Source organism: Balaenoptera ricei, chromosome 19 (genome assembly GCF_028023285.1).
Source record: "Balaenoptera ricei isolate mBalRic1 chromosome 19, mBalRic1.hap2, whole genome shotgun sequence".
Lineage (NCBI taxonomy): Eukaryota > Metazoa > Chordata > Mammalia > Artiodactyla > Balaenopteridae > Balaenoptera > Balaenoptera ricei.
Window position 1 is genome coordinate 16,235,829 of NC_082657.1, and position 18,361 is coordinate 16,254,189.

General features: G+C 52.8%; 2 protein-coding genes across 2 annotated transcripts; one reads left to right on the top strand and one right to left on the bottom strand.

The window, feature by feature from the left end:
* The first annotated feature begins 392 nt into the window (after nt 1–392).
* Nucleotides 393–2,033, top strand: LOC132354369 (cytochrome c oxidase subunit 7A1, mitochondrial). The gene is made up of 4 exons (XM_059906319.1): nt 393–498; nt 1,216–1,302; nt 1,426–1,510; nt 1,908–2,033. The coding sequence occupies exons 1-4, from the start codon at nt 484–486 to the stop codon at nt 1,961–1,963; spliced, it is 243 nt and encodes an 80-aa protein (XP_059762302.1). The 5' UTR covers nt 393–483; the 3' UTR covers nt 1,964–2,033.
* Nucleotides 2,034–2,778: 745 nt separating this feature from the next.
* CAPNS1 (calpain small subunit 1) lies at nt 2,779–10,799 on the bottom strand. Its single transcript, XM_059906315.1, has 11 exons — nt 10,657–10,799; nt 9,560–9,780; nt 8,597–8,630; nt 8,228–8,317; nt 8,002–8,059; nt 7,840–7,904; nt 5,929–5,997; nt 5,749–5,827; nt 5,495–5,611; nt 3,463–3,521; nt 2,779–3,277 (listed from the first exon to the last, which is right to left on the bottom strand). The coding sequence occupies exons 2-11, from the start codon at nt 9,760–9,762 to the stop codon at nt 3,251–3,253; spliced, it is 801 nt and encodes a 266-aa protein (XP_059762298.1). The 5' UTR covers nt 9,763–9,780; nt 10,657–10,799; the 3' UTR covers nt 2,779–3,250.
* Nucleotides 10,800–18,361: the final 7,562 nt, after the last annotated feature.

Here is an 18,361-nt window from a genome sequence, read left to right on the forward strand (position 1 = left end):
AACCCAAAATGAACATTGACGTTTAGCCAAAGCCACAGCAATCTGTTTCAACATGGGAGGGGAAAGGACTGCACTTGACATAATGAAAGATGGTATCTTACCTTCCTTTACTCGCTCTCCAACGTCTGTCGGATAGGGAGAGATCCGAGGGACCCGACGGAGGACTTGCACTTGCCCCAGACCGATGTCACCGCAGAAACAACCCAAAAATGAATTCTCTGGAACCGCTTTCCTCTCCACGCGGACCAACAGAATTCCGAGTTGAGTAACAGATGGGTGCTCCAACCATTTGGCGCTGGGATGCGGGGATGGGGTTGCAGCGTCTGCTCCGCCCACCTATTGGACGAATCGGAAAGCGGCCGCCGGGACCTCGCTGTCCCGGGGCGCGCCGAGGGCGTGGCCTGGGACTCCCCCGGAGGGGAGGGCACCGTCTGTCCTTGGGCGGAGAGGGGAGGTGACTCCGGCCGAAGAGGAGGACGCAGGATGAGGGCCCTGCGGGTGAGGGCCCCCACGGGTCGGGCTGGGTCCCCCAACCCGGAAGCCCTCGCCCCTATACGAGACTCCCCAAACATGCCGGGATCTGGGGACTTGGAACGTGAGCCCCCTTCATGGCTCGGGACTCCCTCCTAATAAGCCTGGGGCCCCCTCCCCCCAGCTCCCAGTCCAAGAGCTTCTGAGACAGCCGGGGACCCGTTAACATGGCCCAAAGCCCCGAGTTTGAACTTCTTCCCTTCATCCAGGGCTCCCGTTATACCTCGGGACTTAGGCACCGGGAACGTAACACCCCTTCCCCGCCCCCGAAGCTCTCGGGCAGCCGGGAAATCCCCCAGGCACTCCAGATCCTGTCCTGACATTCCCGGCACCTGAGCTCCTCCCATTAATCCAGGAAACTGCAAAAAACCTCTCCGGGACTTGGACCCGCAGAACATGAGTCTCCCTTCTGGGTCCAATCCTCTTCCAATAGTACCCTCTAGACAGCCTGATAGCCTCCAAGCCAGACCCTCTAGGCACGAGTCCCCTTCTTCTGGGCCTTTCTTGACAGGACACCCTCCCCCACTCTTGCTGCCAGTTCGGATCTTGCCTTTGAGACGCTCCCAAGGGACAGGACCGTCCCCGAGTCAGAGCCTCGGAAAGTCCGACACCCTCTCCCCAGCGGGACCTCCTCCGGGACACCCCTCCAGGCGCCTCCAATACCCAGCCATCCCCTCTCCACAGGTCTCCCAGGCACTGGTACGCTCCTTTAGCTCAACCGCCCGGAACCGCTTCGAGAACCGAGTGGCTGAGAAACAAAAACTCTTCCAGGTAGGCGGGGCGGGGGGAGGACCCGGGGCCGCCTGCTTGGTCCTGAAGAGGAGTTGGGCAGGCAGGGGCTTAAGGTCTACCGAGTAGGCAGCGCCTTTCCAATCGTTTACCCCCAACATCCAGGCGGACAATGACCTCCCGGTGCACTTGAAGGGCGGTCTAACCGACAACATCCTGTATCGAGTGACTATGGCTCTGTGTCTGGGAGGTGAGTGCAGGGCCCGGCTCGGCCTGAACTGCGGGAGGAGGCGGGACTCGAGATGGAGTGGGGAAGGGGCTGGTTCCAGCGCTGGGGTTTTGGGAGGGGATTGGGTTCTGAGCTGGTGTGGGACGGTATGGGGCTCTGGGCTGGCAAATAGGGAGGAAGCACCCTAGGGCTTGGGCTTCTGTCCCAGGAGGGCGGCTGGGCTAGTGATGGGTCTGGGGAGAAAGCCCAAAGCCTGGTCTGGATCAAGGTCCAGCATTTCCCCAGTTGAAGTGCAGTTTGGGAAGGGAGCTGGAGCCTGAAGTAGGGCTGAGACCCAGGATGGTGACTGGGGAGTCTGCAGGGGGCTCAGGGAGGGAATTAGGGTCTCATTCTGTATCCCCCCACACTCCCTCCCTAGGCACTGTCTACAGCCTGTACTTCCTTGGCTGGGCCTCCTTCCCTCACAAGAAGTGAAACCAAGAAGTCTGCAGGACCTGAACAAGCATCAATAAATGTGCTGGCTTCCTGGGGAAGCCAGCCCGGCTCTGTCCTCCGTGTGTGTACCTCCCAGCCTTCCACCAGCAAGTGATCTCTGCCCTGTGGACTGACCACTGCCCCAGCCCTGAGTCTCCGACGCTAGACCAGGGCTATCCCTAGGATATCGCTGCCTCTCAGCCCTCCCAGAAGGGCTGGGAGCCCCACACAGCACCCCTGGGCTGCCCCTCAGGGCCTGGGGACCTGGAATGGGACAGGGGCTTTGTATCCTGGGATGGCAGCCCCTCTCCCTGCAGAGGCCGGAGGGTGGGAAGGAAGATGCTGAGCATAATGTATGACACACAGAGGCAGAGGCAAGTGAGGACAGACTCACTCAAGCACAGAAGCTGAGAGGGGCAAACATGGCCTTGGGGGACAGAGCCAGGGGTAGCACTGAGACTTCCCACCAGCGTGGCTCTTGGAGCAGAAGCAGAGATGGTCCAGGCTTCTAGTCTTGGCCTCCGCAGGCTCTGTGAGAGATCTCACCAAGAATGAGGCTACAGGGACTTCCCTGGCGGTCCAGTGGTTAAGACTCCGCACTTCCAATGCAGGGGGCGCAGGTTCAATCCTGGGTCAGGCAACTAAGATCCCACATGCAGCGGGGCCAAAAAAAGACCCAAAAAGAATGAGGCTACAGCTCAACTGGGATCGAGAATTTGAAAAAAGACCAGGACTAGAAGACAGGCGGAGGCAGACTCCCTCTGCCCCAAACAGAGCCAGAGCCACCCCTCAACTCTCAGAACAGGAGGCAGATCTCAGAGAGCAGCAACTAGGGTGCATTTATTTCCTCCTGGGCCTGGCAGGCTGGGAGCAGAATACAGACAAAGGCACTGGGGCATGTGGCCTGTTATAGCCTGGAGTTCAGCTGCCTGGGTGGTAACTGAATGGGTGTGTCAGGGTGTGTAGGGACTGGAGTCATCCTCCCAGAACTGAGAAGGGCCCTTGGGGTGTGCAAGCAACACAAACGTTGGGCTTGGCACAGATGCAAGAGAGGGATTATGGAGTAGATGTGAGATGGGTGTGCTGGGGCAGGGTGTGTTGAAGCATGTTGGGCCCTGGCTGTTGACTGAGAATCCAGGTGCCAAGGGCTGGGAGAACAGAAAGGCCTGTGGGTCAGCAGGAGCCATGAAGATGTGACTGCAAACAAGGATCAGCCCTGGGGGAGACCGAAGAGTCCAAGGCGACTCCTAGAGCGAGGCGATGAGGGGGCAGGTCTGGGACTCCCATTCAGGAATACATGGTCAGCTGTAGCCACTGGGGAGAGGAAGGCACCGAGAGTGAGGATCAGGGAACCTAAGAATACCAGCAGCCCTTCTCTGCCCTCACCCAGGGGTCGCTGGGAAAATAGGAGGGAGGGAGCCCCAGCCCAGAGCTGGTACATGGGACTGAGGGGAGGGGCCCCCTGCTAGGATCCCACATCCCAGGATGGGGGTTCTTACCTCCTGGATGTTCACCTGGATTTGTCCAGTGCCATCTCTGTCAAGAGATTTGAAGGCACCTGGTGAAAGGAAGGGTTGGAGGAATTGGCTTTTAGGATAAAAATATATTAATATATGGGATGACAATAATAATGGCTAGTACTCTGTGCCAAGCAATGTATAAAGCGCTTTCCATGTATTAACTCATTTAATCCGATTCTGTGAGATAAGTGTCATTTAAAAATAAGGCACAGAGGGATCTCCCTGGTGGTCCAGTGGGTAAGACTCCACGCTCTCAAAAAAAAAAAAAAAAAAAAAAGACTCCACGCTCTCAATGCAGGGGGCCCGGGTTCAATCCCTGGTTCGGGAGCTAGATCCCACATGCATGTCACAACTAAGAAGTCCACATGCCACAACTAAGAAGTCCACATGCCACAACTAAGAAGTCCACATGCCGCAACTAAAAAGAAAAAGATCCTGTATGCCACAACAAAGATCCCACGTGCCACAACTAAGACCCAGCGCAGCCAAAATAAATAAATAATAAATAAATAAATTTTTTTTTTTTAAATGAAAAAAAAATAAGGCACAGAGAAATGTAGTGATGTGCCCCATGTCACAGAGCGAAAAAGTAAGGAAACTGGGATTGGAACCCTGACTGCTACCCACCTCAGTAATGGGCTCCATATCCTGACCTGCATGCCCCCCATCACCCCTCTGCCCAAGCCCCAGCCCCAGCCTCCCACTGACCGGCTCCACACGGTTCCAGCCTAAGCAGGCTACCGGAAGGAGGTGCTGCACTTCCTGCTCCTACAGTCTGGTGTGGTCCCCACTCCTGCCCTGAAACTCGACTCCATGTTCCTCACTCACAGCCAAACCAGTAGGCAAACAGGCGCCCATACTGTCTTTGTGGCTTCTCTTTCACTCACCACTCAGTTACCACCCTCAAGGGCCCACTCGCCTAGTATCCCGGATGTTGCAGTCACTGCTGGCCCTCTTGCTGGTAAATCCAAGGCCATTTCTTGGGCCCTCTCATACATGACTTTTGGCATCATCTGCCCTATCGTCCTCTCCCACCTTCCCTTCATGTCCCCGACATACCTGCCCCCTTTTCCTCTCCCCATGCTCTTAATGCATTGTCCTCCCTGGGCTCTTGGGAGGCCGGGAGGTCTTCCTAAAGCTAAACCTGAGACCCTGTCATTCCCCTGCCTGGACCCTGTCCACTGTCCCCAGTAGAGTCTGAGCACCCCTGAACTTGGCATTCACAGCCTGCACAGCCTGACCAGGCCCATTGCTCCTGCCTCCTTTTATGCAACTCTCTCAGACAAATCTGAGTTCAAATTCTAGCTTTGCAACTTCCTAGCTAAGTGGCTGTGAGCAAGAAATTTTGCCTCCTTGAACCCTAGGTTCCTCCTCCAGAAAATGGGGACAATAATTCCCACTTCGCAGGGCTGTCTCAAGGATTCAGTGCATTAATGTTCACAAGAGCCCTCATGATCCAGCCCCTACTGACCCCTCCCAGCCTTATGTCTCCCCATCCCACCCCTTTCCTTTTTAGCACTCTGAACCAAGTCCAACCAAAATCATCCAAAGCACCATCTACTCTTTCCTTTCTAGGCCTTCGCACAGGCTGTTCCCGCTGCAGCGCTCGTCCCCATCCTCTTGCTGGGGTCACTCCTCCTCATCCTTCAGGTCTCCACTCACATGTGCCTTCCCTCCTCCAGGAAGCCCTCCTTGACCCCTTAAGCTGCATCAGGTGCCTTGTTAGGGTTAAATAGCTGTGAGAGCTCCCCCAGTCACAAATCTAAACCCCATCTGCCCTGAGCTTCCCCCTCACAGCCCTCATCGCTCTGCCTAGGCTTCCCCAATCCCACTGTCTGGTAATTTGCCTCCCCTCCTCTGGACTGTGAGTAACATGAGGGCAGAAACTAGGGCTGTTTCAGTCACTGCTGTGCCCCTAACATTGCCCACCTCAGGGTCAGGCTCAGAGGAGGCTTGGCGGATGGAAGTTGGACAAATCCCCACCCAGGAAGAGAGCTGGGGTGTCACTCACGGAACATGGCATCCAGTCTGACCAGGCAGCTGATGAAGTTGTCAAAATCCATGTTCCCTCCCTCATCTGAGTAGCGTCGGATGATCATGTTGTAGAGATGCTCATTCAGGTGGAATCCTGAGAACGACTGTCTCTCAGGTGTGGGGGCCACGGAGCCCAGCCCTCCCAGCCCCAGGATTCAGGCTCAGCCCAGCTCAGTGGGGGCTGCCTCACCAGTCCCACCCCCAGCCCCATCACATTCCCGCCAGCCACACCTGCTGCCTCAAAGGCCCCCGGGAGTTCACTGCTGCCAATGGTCCCTGAACCGTCAATGTCAAACTGTTTGTATATGGCCTGTGGGGACAAGGAGGTCAGGGTTCAACTAAGCATCATGGGGCATGGCATCTCCATGGCTTGGGGGTCTCTGTGCTAGGAGTTTCAGAGGCTGCGCACACCTGCCACTTTTTGATGTTGTTCCACAAGTACTTGAATTCCTCGAAGCCCAGTTTGCCGGTCGTGTCACTCTGGTGAGAGGGTGTTAAGAATAAATGTACCCAGATGTGTGCACTGTGTACATGATGATGATAATGGCCAAGCAGGGGAACCTGGGCTAAAACCCCAGCTCCCATCCCACCCTAGTCATGTCACCTTGGGTGTGGCTTCATTGTTCATTTTGCCATACTTATTTTAGTCTATATTTCTAAATGATAAGGACTCTCTTTAAACATAACCACGGGGAATTCCTCATTTATAAAATTCTTCAACAGTAATTCAGTGTTATAAATGTTAGGACATGTAAAAACCAAGGGTATATGGGACTTCCCTGGTGACGCAGTGGTTAAGAATCCGCCTGCCAATGCAGGGGACACGGGTTCAAGCCCTGGTCCAGGAAGATCCCACATGCCGCTGAGCAACTAAGCCTGTGCGCCACAACTAGTGAGCCTGGGCTCTAGAGCCCGCGAGCCACAACTACTGAGCCCACGTGCCACAACTACTGAAGCCCGCACACCTAGAGCCCGTGCTCCGCAACAAGAGAAGCCACTGCAATGAGAAGCCCGTGCACCACAACGGAGAGTAGCCCCTGCTCGCGGCAACTAGAGAAAGCCCACATGCAGCAACGAAGACCCAATGCAGCCATAAGTAAATAAATAAATATATGATTTTAAAAAAGAAACAAAAAAAAAACAACAACAACAACAAAAACAAGGGTATCTTAGAACTCTAAGGAAATAAGGTGATGAGAGTAAATACCTGCTGGGTTTGTGATAAAAAGTGAATGAGGGGCTTCCCTGGTGGCGCAGTTGTTAAGAATCCGCCTGACAATGCAGGGGACATGGGTTCAAGCCCTGGTCTGGGAAGATCCCACATTCCATAGAGCAACTAAGCCCGTGTGCCACAACTACTGAGCCCGCGTGCCACAACTACTGAAGCCCATGCACCTAGAGCCGGTGCTCTGCAACAAGAGAAGCCACCACAGTGAGAAGCCTGCGCACCGCAACGAAGAGTAGCCCCCGCTTGCAGCAACTAGAGAAAGCCCAAGTGCAGCAACGAAGACCCAACGCAGCCAAAAAATAAATAAATAAATAAATATAAATAAACAAATAAATAAAAGTGAATGAGAGGGCTGTATATCGGTATAAAGCCCTTAGCTCAGGGGTTGGCACTTGATAAATTCTCAATAAATAGCAACAATGGCCAAGACTTATCAAATGACCAAGTACATGTCAGATAGTGCTAAGCTTCTCAGGAATGTCACTTTTGTCACTAAATCCTCAAGACACCAGTCCCACCAGTATTATACCCCAGTGACAGAGAAACAGATTCAGAGCTGAAAAATCTACCTGGGTGAGATCATGGTAACAGTTAGCATGTACACACCACTTATGTGCTATATACTGTGCTAAACCATTTGCGTGCAACTCCAATTTGGTATCACCATTATCATTCACCCGATTTTACAGAGAGGCAAACTGAGGCACAGAGAGGCTCAGTAACCTTGCTAAGGGCAGAGCTGGATTTGTTTAACCCTATGCAACATGTTATGACAGCTGATGTTATTATGTATTGCCGTATGTCCGAGGTGGGTGTGTGTTCTGATATATACATGTCTACATCTGTGGGTATGAAAGCTACACACTGACTGCCCCAATCATGCTCTCAGAAAATCCCCTCTTGGGAATTCCCTGGCAGTCCAGTGGTTAGGACTCCTCACCCTCACTGCCGAGGGCCTGGGTTCAATCCCTGGCTGGGGAACTAAGATTCCACAAGCCGTGCAGCACAGCCAAAAAAAAAAAAGAAAAGAAAGAAAAGCAAAAAAGAAAATCCCCTCTTCACCAAGGCCTCCACCAGACTGCCCTCAAGGATACATCCATAACAGCCACCATGCTGCGACATGTGTCAATGCCAAAACCATCAGTCTTCAGATCAGGATCTGTGGGATGCAGGTTGAAAGTCAGAGGCCAGAGATCACAGCTACCCCAGCCGCCATGCCTCTAAACCTGCCCTGTGTGTTGACCCCAGTCACTCACGTCGGGTCACGACTTTGTTGAGAATGTTCATGAGTTCTGTGGCACTGACCTCCATGTCCTAGGGGGAGAAGTTAGGAATGGGTCAGGGGTGACTGAAAGGGGTCTGGGCATGTCATGAAGGAGGATGGGAACTTTGGGACTGCCATGGTCAAATGTACATGTAAAGGGCATCCAGAGGGAAGGCATGGAAAGGTTAGGACACTTCTGAGGGCCCCAGGTTACTTACCTCTCCAGCCAGCTGGGCAAAGAGCCTCCGGAACTGCCGGACCTCCTCACTCTCATTGGCCTCGATGTTGGAGTAATGGGTGCGAGGGGGCTGCAGAGGGAGGAGATCTCAGAGCAGGTAGGGGGAGGGGTGCCCTGGCCAGGACAGCCTTAGGTGGGAAAGTCAGAGTGGCCTGGGTGGCTGAGTGACCAATGAATGAGAAGTGGTCAATGAATAGGGAGTGGATATAGCAAAGTTTAAGGATGTTACAAGGGAGAGACTTAATGAGACAAATTTCATAAGGAGAGGTGTGGGGCTTCTTCAAAGGGACAAGGATGGGTCCTTGTCCCTTTGAAGAAGAGGGGTCTCCGATTATGAAGGGTGGCTTACCGGGGGCTCTGGGTTGTACTGCGCAGCCGCCTCACTGAAGGGAAACAAGGGGGAGTTAGTGCCAGGGGGCGGGGCCTCCAACGGGCAGCACCAGCCCCCACACCCCAAGCCCCCAACCCCCAGCTCGCCGCCCTACCTACCTCTTCCCTCCGCCCGCCTCATCAGTCCTTGTCCTCACCTGTCCCTATCCTCGCTGCCCTGGTTGTGCCCCCACGGTAGGACACCCTCTTGCCAGGGCACACCTACGCAATGGCAGATTCCTCAAAAGACGAGAGCTCACTTCATAGAAGCTCGGCCCCAGCTTCCCGGGGCCCCACCCTCCTGGGTTCCACCTGTCTAGGAACCTGCTCCATCGCCACGGCTTCTGAACACTTGTGTCTTCCCAAGATCCCACCCCAGCTCCATTAGTTCTCACCCCTTTAAGGGATCACACTCAGTGGCCAAGACTAACGAGACCCCTACCGACGCCCTGCCCTACCTCCACCAGGACATTTTTCTATTTTAACCAGCCAGTTCCCAGCCAGGCCCTGTCCCTTCAAGGCCATATCCCCTGTCCCATTACGGTTAGATCTCTTCTGGGCACACCTCATTTACCCACCTACGAGGGCCACGCCGCGCCCATAAGACTAGCCTTGCCCCCATGAAGTGATACCCCAGCCTCACTGGCTCCGCCCCCTTAACGTTTGTCTCCAGGTTAGCGGAAGTAGGCCGCGCCAGCCCCATTAAGCCCCACCTCCCAAAGCCCCGCCGGTCCCATCCGATTGTGTCCCCACAACAGACTACCCCCATGTCAAGCCCCGCCCCCATGAACTCATTACGGTCGGCCCCCTCAAGGCCGGTCTCCTAGCCCAGGCCCGGCCCAGCCTAATTAAGGTTCCTGGTCAGTGTCCAGGTTACCCCATTCTATCCTGGCTGGACAAGCCTCTTCCTCCAGGCCCCGCCCCTCCTCAGGCCCCGCCTTACCTAATGGCGCTGATGACCCCGCCCAGGATGCGCATGGCAGTTCCGCCACCACCGCCGCCACCGCCGCCGCCGCCGCCTCCTCCGCCGCCGCCGCCTCCGGCCCCGCTGATCAGGCCTCCGAGCACATTCCCTAGGCCCCCGCCCAGGCCCCCGCCTCCCCCGCCGCCTCCTCCACCCTTCAAGAACGAGTTAACCAGGAACATGGCTGTGACTCAAGATTCCTGAGGAGGGAAAAAGGGGTCAGGTGGCTGTCTCGTCCCTGAGCCCGCCCCTTCCCCCACAGAAATACGCATTTCTGACTGCTGGACTTGGGGGAGTGATATGAAGCCTCTAGGCGGAGACCTATCCTCCGGCTGCGGCTTGAGGGTCCATTCGGGATGGGGTCTGGGCTTCTGGGGGAAGGTAGTTCTTGGCTGGGTGGCATAGGGACGCAAGATCAGGTTTGAAACCTCCTCCCGGTCCAAAGGGTCCGCGTCTGGCTTGAAGGACTCTGGGCTGAGTCTACGCATAGGCATCATTAGGCACCAGACACCGGCCAGGTCAAGTGGGGTTCTCGAGATGGGGGCCCCAAGCTGGCTCTCGAATCTGAGATCCAGAGCCCTAAGACTGATTTAGGGGTTTGGGGTGGGTCGGGAGCGTGGATCAGAAATTCTCCGCCTGGAGGCTCCTGGAGCAGAGTTTAGGAAATCCAGAATGTGGGCTTGAGGGTTTAGGTACAACCAGCAGCGGGATTACAGTCTCATCGCTGTGTCTATGGGTTCGGGTCTAAGATATTGAGTGTGAGTCCCGGGGCCCGGGATAACGGAGTCCCCGTTAGAATTGAGAGCACGGATTCAGGATCGTGGTCCTGGAGGCCACACCCAGGGCTGAATTTACGGGGTGCCTCTCAAATCCATGGGCTCCTATTTTAGATCCTGAGAGGGAGGGTGGAAAAGTCCCCGGGGCGGGATAACTAGGGCCGGACAGATCTGGGGGGTCGGATCTGAGATCGTGGGTGTGGTGGACCCCTGAGGCCAAGATTTGAGGATCTCTTCGGGTCGGGAGGCCTCCAGGGCCGGGTTTACGGAGTGCAGGGGGAGTCCGGACTGGGCGCTCACCACCTCGCTCGCGCGTCGGCCGGTCCGCTAGTCTGTGCTGCTCCGGGGCCTCCGGCTGCGTCCGGCTCCGCAGGGAGGGGCGGGTGACTCAGGCGGAAGAGGCCGGATTAGGCACTTGCTGGGCGGCCCAGCGGCATCCGCACGGTCCTAGAGCCGACATTGAAACTCCCCGTGTGCCTGCCGGCACCGCCTCCTGTAATGGGGTGCGGCCGCCCGGGCTCAGTCCTGCGTTTCCGGTGCCTCGCATTCCGCCACCGCCCTGACTTTAAAGAGCTGAGGTCTTTCCCTACACTTGGTTCCAGGTGCAGGCACCCGGGGACGAGAACTCCGAGGTGACTTGAGGACTCGTCGTGCCCAAGGTCACCCCCTAGTGTTGTAGTGTGAATGTTCGCCCCAAAGCCAGCCTCCACCCGCTCACAGATGTGGTTTTCGGCCTCCTCGGAAAGGAACTCTTGGGGCTCTTGGCACTTGTCCCCTATCCTAGCCCTGTCGCGACAAGCAGCATCTGGAGGCCCCGAGTTATGTTTGGCCCACAGTCCGGGGACAAGCGCCCGCATCTGTGGCGGGGATCCTGCGGCACAGCCCTGGTGGCGGTCCAGTTCCGCCTACGAATTGGACTGTCTTGTGCCTTCTCCATCCACACCCCTTGACCCTCCGAGTCAGGGTCACCAGGGTCACCAGGTCACCATTTTTCCTGGACGGGCCCAAAGTGTAGTCTCAGTCTTACAGTCTCTAAAGAGGGGCCCAGACACAGGAAGAGTCCCCTGGCCACAGCCTGGTTTCTGAGACTAGATGTTCCCAACGTCGGGTGGTGGGCAGGGTGCGGAATGCAGCTGAGAGGGAAAATGGCAACCGAAGCCACCTCTGGGTATCTCCCTTGCTGTCTGCTTCCAACGTCCAACGTGTGAGGGCCCAGTACTTTTTCCGGGCTCCTCAGAGGGAGCTAAATCTGGCTCCCCCAGGCAGTCTGGCTGTCTAGCCCTTAGCCTCTCCCCGGGAAGCTGGCTCAGCTTGAGTTTGAATCCTTACTTTGCGCTTAATAATTTGGGATCCCAAAACAGTGAGCTGAGCAACAATCTCCTAATCTGTAAAATGCGAACAAAGGTTTCCATGCCCCAACTTTCTAGGCCCCTATCAAAATTAAGCAGTAAATGCTTAGTAAGTAGTAGCTATTAATCCTCTGTGTCTGTTCCTTCCTCCTGGAGCCCACCTGGGTTCCTTAGGTGGTTGATTCTTGCTCCTCCTTAGGTAATACTGATAAAAAAAATAACTGCCAAGCACTCTCCCAAGTGCTTTACTGTATATCGGGTCATATGTCCTCATAACAGTCCTGTGGGATGGATGCTATACATTATCTCCATTTTACAAATATGTAAACTGATTCTGAGGGTAAACTCCCAAGCCTGTACTCTTGAGCACTACTGAAACCGAGCAGGACCCTGTAGGGCTCCTGGGCAACGGAAGCCTTTCTGTGTCCCCCGTTTCTTGTTTGTAGGAAGTAGGCTTCAGCCTCCATGACCTTCCTTGAGCTCCAGAGGGCAGGTTCAAACAGCTGCTAATCAGGGAAGGGAGGGGATGCAGAGACAAGGTAGGAGCAGTCAAGAAACAATAGTGCAGCCTTGGGACAGGATCCTGGTTGCACCTCAAGGAATACACATAACAATATCTTTGAGCTCTTCTGCAGAGCTAAAACCCCCAACAAATGGAAGATGTTAACTATTTGATGAAGCCTTCTTCATTCCAGAGAAGTGCATCAGGAGACCACCTGAGGCCAGATTAAAGAAGTACAGGCCCTGCACACACCCTGATCCTTATCACCAACCCTGCCCTTGAACCACTGCTATTAAACTCCTCACCAAATCCCCCGGGTTGGGACACAGTTTTTGAGGCCATGAGCCTGTTGTGTCCCCGTTTGCCTGGCAAAGCAATAAAACTCTTCTTTTCTACTTCACCCAAAACTCTGTCTCCAAGATTTGATTTGGCACCAGTGCACAGAGACTGAGTTTTCAGCATCATTACTCTAACGCACTGACTCTTCAATAATATAATTAATATGATAATAGCTCAAATAACAAGCACAACAGACATAAGCCTTATCTACGAGGCAGGAACTAACAGGAGAGAAAATGGAATCTCTGAAGGCAGGGTCACTTGCCTGAGGTCACAGAGGGTGGCAGGACCAGGTCTGAACCTGGGCTTGGCTGATGCCAAAAACTTTTGGTGATGACTAATCTGGATTCCCTTCTGACCACGCCCCTCCCTGCCAGTCTGAGTAGCTTCCTTCTCTGCCCTCTCCGGGGCCCACTTGCTGACAGGCCTTTGCATGGGCTGTGCCCTCTATCTGTAACAATCCTTCTGCCTTTTTTGCCTGGTTTTTTAGCCACTCAGGTTTTGGTGTCAGCTCAGGAGTCACTTCTTCTAGGAAGCCCTCCCTGTCTGAACCTGAGACTGAAAATGAAGCTTGCAGTTACATGCTTGTAACATACTTTCTCATAGCACTCACTGCCAATTACAATCATATTGTCATCTAGGTCTGGCTCCCTGACCTCTTAACCCTGGCCAGCTCTAAATCTTAGTCCTTCTCTCTAGTCTACTCATGCCATCATGGATCTCCCTCACATGCATGGCTAAAATTCTATCTCTAGGCAATTCCCTGGCGGTTCAGCGGTTAGGACTCCAAGCTTTCACTGCCAAAGGCATGGGTTCAATCCCTGGTGGGGAACTAGGATCCCCCAAGGTGTGCGGTGCAGCCAAAAAAAAAAAAAAAAGAAATCCATCTCTAGGTTATCAACACCCAAGTTTCTATCTTCAGCCCAGATAGTTCTATCTTCAGGATCCTACATTCTGCATCCTACTCAATATCTCCATGGGGGTCTTAGAGATGTCTAAAGCTTGACACATCTTAAACTGAGATCCTGACCTTCCTCCCAAACCTGCTCCCTCCCCACCTTCCCCATCTAGGTTAAGGGCACCTCTATCCTTCCAGTGACTGAGACCAAATACCCTAGGTTCATCCTTGACCTCTGTTTCAGACGCGCTCCAACTGTCGGCAAACCTTGGTGACTCTACATACAGAATCTAAACTCTCCTCCCCTTCCCCTGCCCCCAGCCTGGCCCAGCCTCCACCCTCTCCTGCCTGGACAGTTAGAGCAGCCTCCTCCCTGATCCTCCCCAAACCCCCCCACCCCCAACCACCCCCCACCCCCACTCCTGAGCCCGCCCTCACAGTCTTTTCCACAAACACAGCCAGAGGGAGCATGTGAACACCTGAGGCAGATCAGAAACCTACTGGCTGAGCCCTCCCTTGGCTGCATCTCACCACAGTAAGAGTCAAAATCCTCACAAGGCCACCAAATCCCTCGTGATCTGCCCTGTCACCTCTCTGCCCTCATCTCCTCCCCCTTAAGAAAGTGAGAAGAAACCCTACAGGCAGCTTGACCTGGATGTTCCCAGTTGAACAAAGACAAGACATGGACGAGGAGGCTCTGCAAATGCAGCGATATCCAAAGAGCCCCTCTCTGGTCACACTTGGGGGCCGATACTCCATTACCAAGGCCCTCTCTAGCCCCTCCTTAGCGCCTTACCTCTTACTGCCTCAAGACTACACACCTAGTGATCTCAGGAGGGTCCTCTCAGATCTCCGCTTTAACCCCACACTCCTCATCCCACCTGACACTGCTCTTACCATGTATCACCTGCTAACATAGTGTACAGTTTAGGGACTTCCCTGGCGGTCCAGTGGTTAAGACTCCGAGCTTCCACTGCAGGGGGTGCGGGTTCAATCCCTGGTCAGGGAACTAAGATCCTACATGCCATGTGTCATGGCCATACTGTACAGTTTATTTATTTACTCAGTTTCTTGTCTGTTTTCCCCACTGGAATGTGAGCTCCTCGAGCGCAAGGATTTCTGTCTGTCTTGTTCACTGCTATCTACCCAGTTCCTAGAACAGTGCCTGGTTCATCTTAGGTACTCAGATATTTGTTGAAAGAATGAAATGTTTTGTGTGGATTTTCTCTTTGAATTTTCAGCACCATCCATGAGATAGTACAGCAAGCATTACTAAAGTCTTCCACCATCTTCCAGACTCCTTTGAACTCAGATATGGTTATGTGACTTGCTTTGGCCAATAAAAACGTGAATGGAAATGTTGGGGGTGTCACTTCCCAGTAGTAGCACTTAGAGGCCTGTGCAGGATGCTCCATGCTCTAATTCTTTAATGCCCTCAGGTTGCCTAGGCAACTCTGAAAGCTCTGCAAGCACAGAGGTGCCACAGGAAGGAAGCTAGCTAGATCCCTGAGCCGTGGCATGGAGGACATCTGCTAACTTCTGTGAACAAGAAATCAATTTTGAGGTGTTAGTCCACTAAGGGTTAGAACTCATTTGTTACCTCCACATAACCTAGCCTATTCTGACTGATGGTAGAAGTTATTATCATGCCATGAGTTAACCGAGAGATGGGATTACTTGTCCAACATCACACAGCTAATAAGTTCCAGAGTCAAGATTCGAATCCAGGAAGGCTGACTTTGTAGCTTATGCTTCCCCCTCCCCCGGCCCGCCTCCTGGCATGTGGGACCTTAGTTCCCTGACCAGGGATTGAACTCACGCCCCCTGCAGTGGAAGCACTGGAAGTGCAGAGTCTTAACCACTTGACTGCCAGGGAAGGCCTGTAGCTTATGCTTTTAATTGTCACAATTTGCTGCCTCAACGATGTTAATGTTATAATGCCGCCACCAATTAATAAACTCAAAATAGTCATAACTCTCGTAGCTAATGCCGCCTGAGGATTTGATGGGACCAGGCTGGAGTAACTGCATTACAGGCATGTCTTTCAAGGCCTCTCACAACCCTTTGAGAAAGGAACTAACATGAAAGGAAGTGGAGGTTCAGAGCAGTAGAGTCCTTTGCCTGAGGGGATGGCATAGCCAGTTTGAACCCAAGCATGGTTGATGCCAAATAGTTCTGTGATGACTACTCCAGTTTACTGTCCTTTCACTGTCCTCCCTTCACCAGTGTATTAGTCAGGGTTTTCCAGACGAGCAGAACCAATAGGATAGAGAGAGAGAGAGAGGAAGAAAAAGATTTATTATAAGGAAATGGCTCATGAATGATTATGGAGATGAGAAGTCACATGATCTGCTCTCTGCAAGCTGGAGGCCCAGGAAAGCCAATGGTTTAAGTCCTGGTACAAGTCTGAAGACTGGAGAACCAGGGGAGCCAATGATGTAAGTCCCAGTCTGAGTGCAGGAGAAGAGGAGAAATCTGATGTTCCAGCTCAGTGGTCAGGCAGAACATGAATTATTCCTTCTGAAACTGAGCAGGATCTTGTGTGGCCTTCCTGGGGACAGACACCCTCCCCTCACCCGTGTCCCCTGCCTCATGTTTGCAGAAAAGCTTTAGCCTCCTAGGCCTTCCCCGAGTTCCAAAGAGCAAACTTAATCAGAGAAGTGAGAAAATGCAGAAACAAAGGAAAACAGTCAAGCAAGACAAAATAATAATAGTTTAGCCATAAAACAAAGTCAAGTACCTTTAGTTCCTCCTCAAGGGCTATAGATAATATCCTGGGCCATATCCTTCAGTTGTTTTTCAGATACTACCCTCATCAGGTGGAAGAAGCTAACAGCATGATGACCATGAGCATGTAGTCCCCAGACTGGATGGAGCCTGAGAATTGATAATGCTGACGCCTGTGATCTCTTGTGGTTACCTCACCACCCACCAATCAGAGAATTGTGCACAAGCTGATTACCTACCTGGCAACCCTCTCCCTCACTTTGTCTTTAAAAACACTTCCCTGAAGGAGTTCGTGTCTGTTGTGCATAACCTACCCATTCTCCTTGCTTGGCCCTGCAATAAATGAAAGCTGTACTTTCATTCTCCATAACTTGGCGTCAATAGACTGTCTTTGCTGTGTGTGGGGTGAGCGGATCAGTTTGGTTCAGTAACACTTTCTGAGTCTTTTTGTTCTATTCAGGCCCTCAAAGGATTGGATGATGTTTCCCACCTTAGGGTGGGCGATCTGCTTTGCTTAGTCTACCAATTCAAATGCTAATCTCTTCTGGAAACACCCTCACAGACATACCCAGAAATAAAGTTTAGCCAAACAAATATCTGGACACCCTGCATCTCAGTTGAGTTGGTGCATAAAATTAGCTCAGCAGAGGGGACTCTGAGGACCTAGAGGTGAGCAAAGCCCAAGATGGAAGGAGCCTGGGTCTCTGAAAGACTCTGTGGAGCAGAATGACCCCACCAACTTGCATTGGACTATGGTGTGAATTTAAAAAATAGATTTATTAATGGGGAATTCCCTGGCAGTCCAGTGGTTAGAATTCCACGCTTTCACTGCCAAGGGCCTGGGTTTGATCCCTGGTCAGGGAACTGAGATCCCACAAGCCATGCAGCACAGCCAAAAAAAAAAATTAAGAAAAAAGATTTATTAAGCCACTGAATTTGGGGGGCAGGGGGGATCTTCAGTTAACAGCAGCTAGCCTTATTTACTTTAACTAATACACTCCATGAAGAAAGAGCTCTGTGGTAGACTGATTGCAAAAATAGCTCTATTTTCCACCCCTCCATGTATCCTTGCCCTGTACAATCCGACTTTGCAGTTTCTCACATGAAGGGGTAGAGTCTATTTCCCTACTCTTTGAAGCCAGATTGGCCTTGTCATTAACCAACAGAATGAGGTGGAAGGACAGTGTAATACTTCCCAGCCCAGGCCTCAAGGGGCCTTATGTTATTTTCTCTCTCTCCCCCACCCCCATGCTCTCAGACAATGCCATCATAACTGTCCAGCACCGAGTTGACCCTCTAGCAAATGACAGATGCAAAAGTAAGCCCAACCAAGATCAGCCAAGCCTGGTCCAGACCAGCAGAACCATCCAGCTAATCCATACACTTTTTTTTTTTTAATGCAATGTTTTCTTTTATTAATATTTATTTTTGGCTGTGTTGGGTCTTAGCTGTGGCATGTGGGATCTTCGTTGAGGCGCACAGGCTTCTCTCTAGTTGTGGTGCATGAGCTCAGTAGTTGTGGCACGCTGGCTTAGTTGCCCTCGGGGCATGTGGGATCTTAGTTCCCCGACCAGGGATCAAACTTGTGTCCCCTGCATTGGAAGGCGGATTCTTTACCACTGGACCACCAGGGAAGTCCCTAATCCATAGACTTGTGAGAACAATAAATGATTTTTTTTTTAATTTATTTTTGCCTGCATTGGGTCTTCCTTGCTGTGCGTGGGCTTTCTCTAGCTGCGGCAAGCGGGGCTGCTCTTCGTTGCGGTGTGCGGGCTCTAGGTGCTCAGGCTTCAGTAATCATGGCATGTGGGCTTAGTAGTTGTGGCTTGCAGGCTCAGTAGTTGTGGCTCACAGGCTTAGTTGCTCCGCGGAATGTGGGATCTTCCCGGGCCAGGGCTCGAACCCATGTCCCCTGCATTGGCAGGCGGATTCCTAACCACTGTGCCATCAGGAAAGCCCAACGACTATATTTTTGAGCCACTAAGTTTTGGTGTGGTTTGTCACATAGCAATAGCTATCTGATACAGGCTCCATGACCAAACAAATTCAGAAAATAATGCCTAGGAGATTCCCTCTTGTAGAGTTATCATGGACTCTAGCATGTTAATGAAAATTCCTGCAACGAAGCAGCTCATCTAACTTTGTTCAAGCCGGCAAAGCCCACATTTCTTTTATCAAGGAACCCTTTTA

Coding starts and splice junctions, on each gene's coding strand:
- LOC132354369 (XM_059906319.1), top strand. Junction 1,303..1,425: donor AGAAACAAAAACTCTTCCAG/GTAGGCGGGGCG, acceptor CCCAACATCCAG/GCGGACAATGACCTCCCGGT. Junction 1,511..1,907: donor TATGGCTCTGTGTCTGGGAG/GTGAGTGCAGGG, acceptor CTCCCTCCCTAG/GCACTGTCTACAGCCTGTAC.
- CAPNS1 (XM_059906315.1), bottom strand. CDS start 9,762: ATGTTCCTGGTTAACTCGTTCTTGAAGGGTGGAGGAGGCGGCGGGGGA. Junction 8,318..8,596: donor AGTACAACCCAGAGCCCCCG/GTAAGCCACCCT, acceptor CTCCCTCTGCAG/CCCCCTCGCACCCATTACTC. Junction 5,612..5,748: donor GGGGGCCTTTGAGGCAGCAG/GTGTGGCTGGCG, acceptor AGTCGTTCTCAG/GATTCCACCTGAATGAGCAT.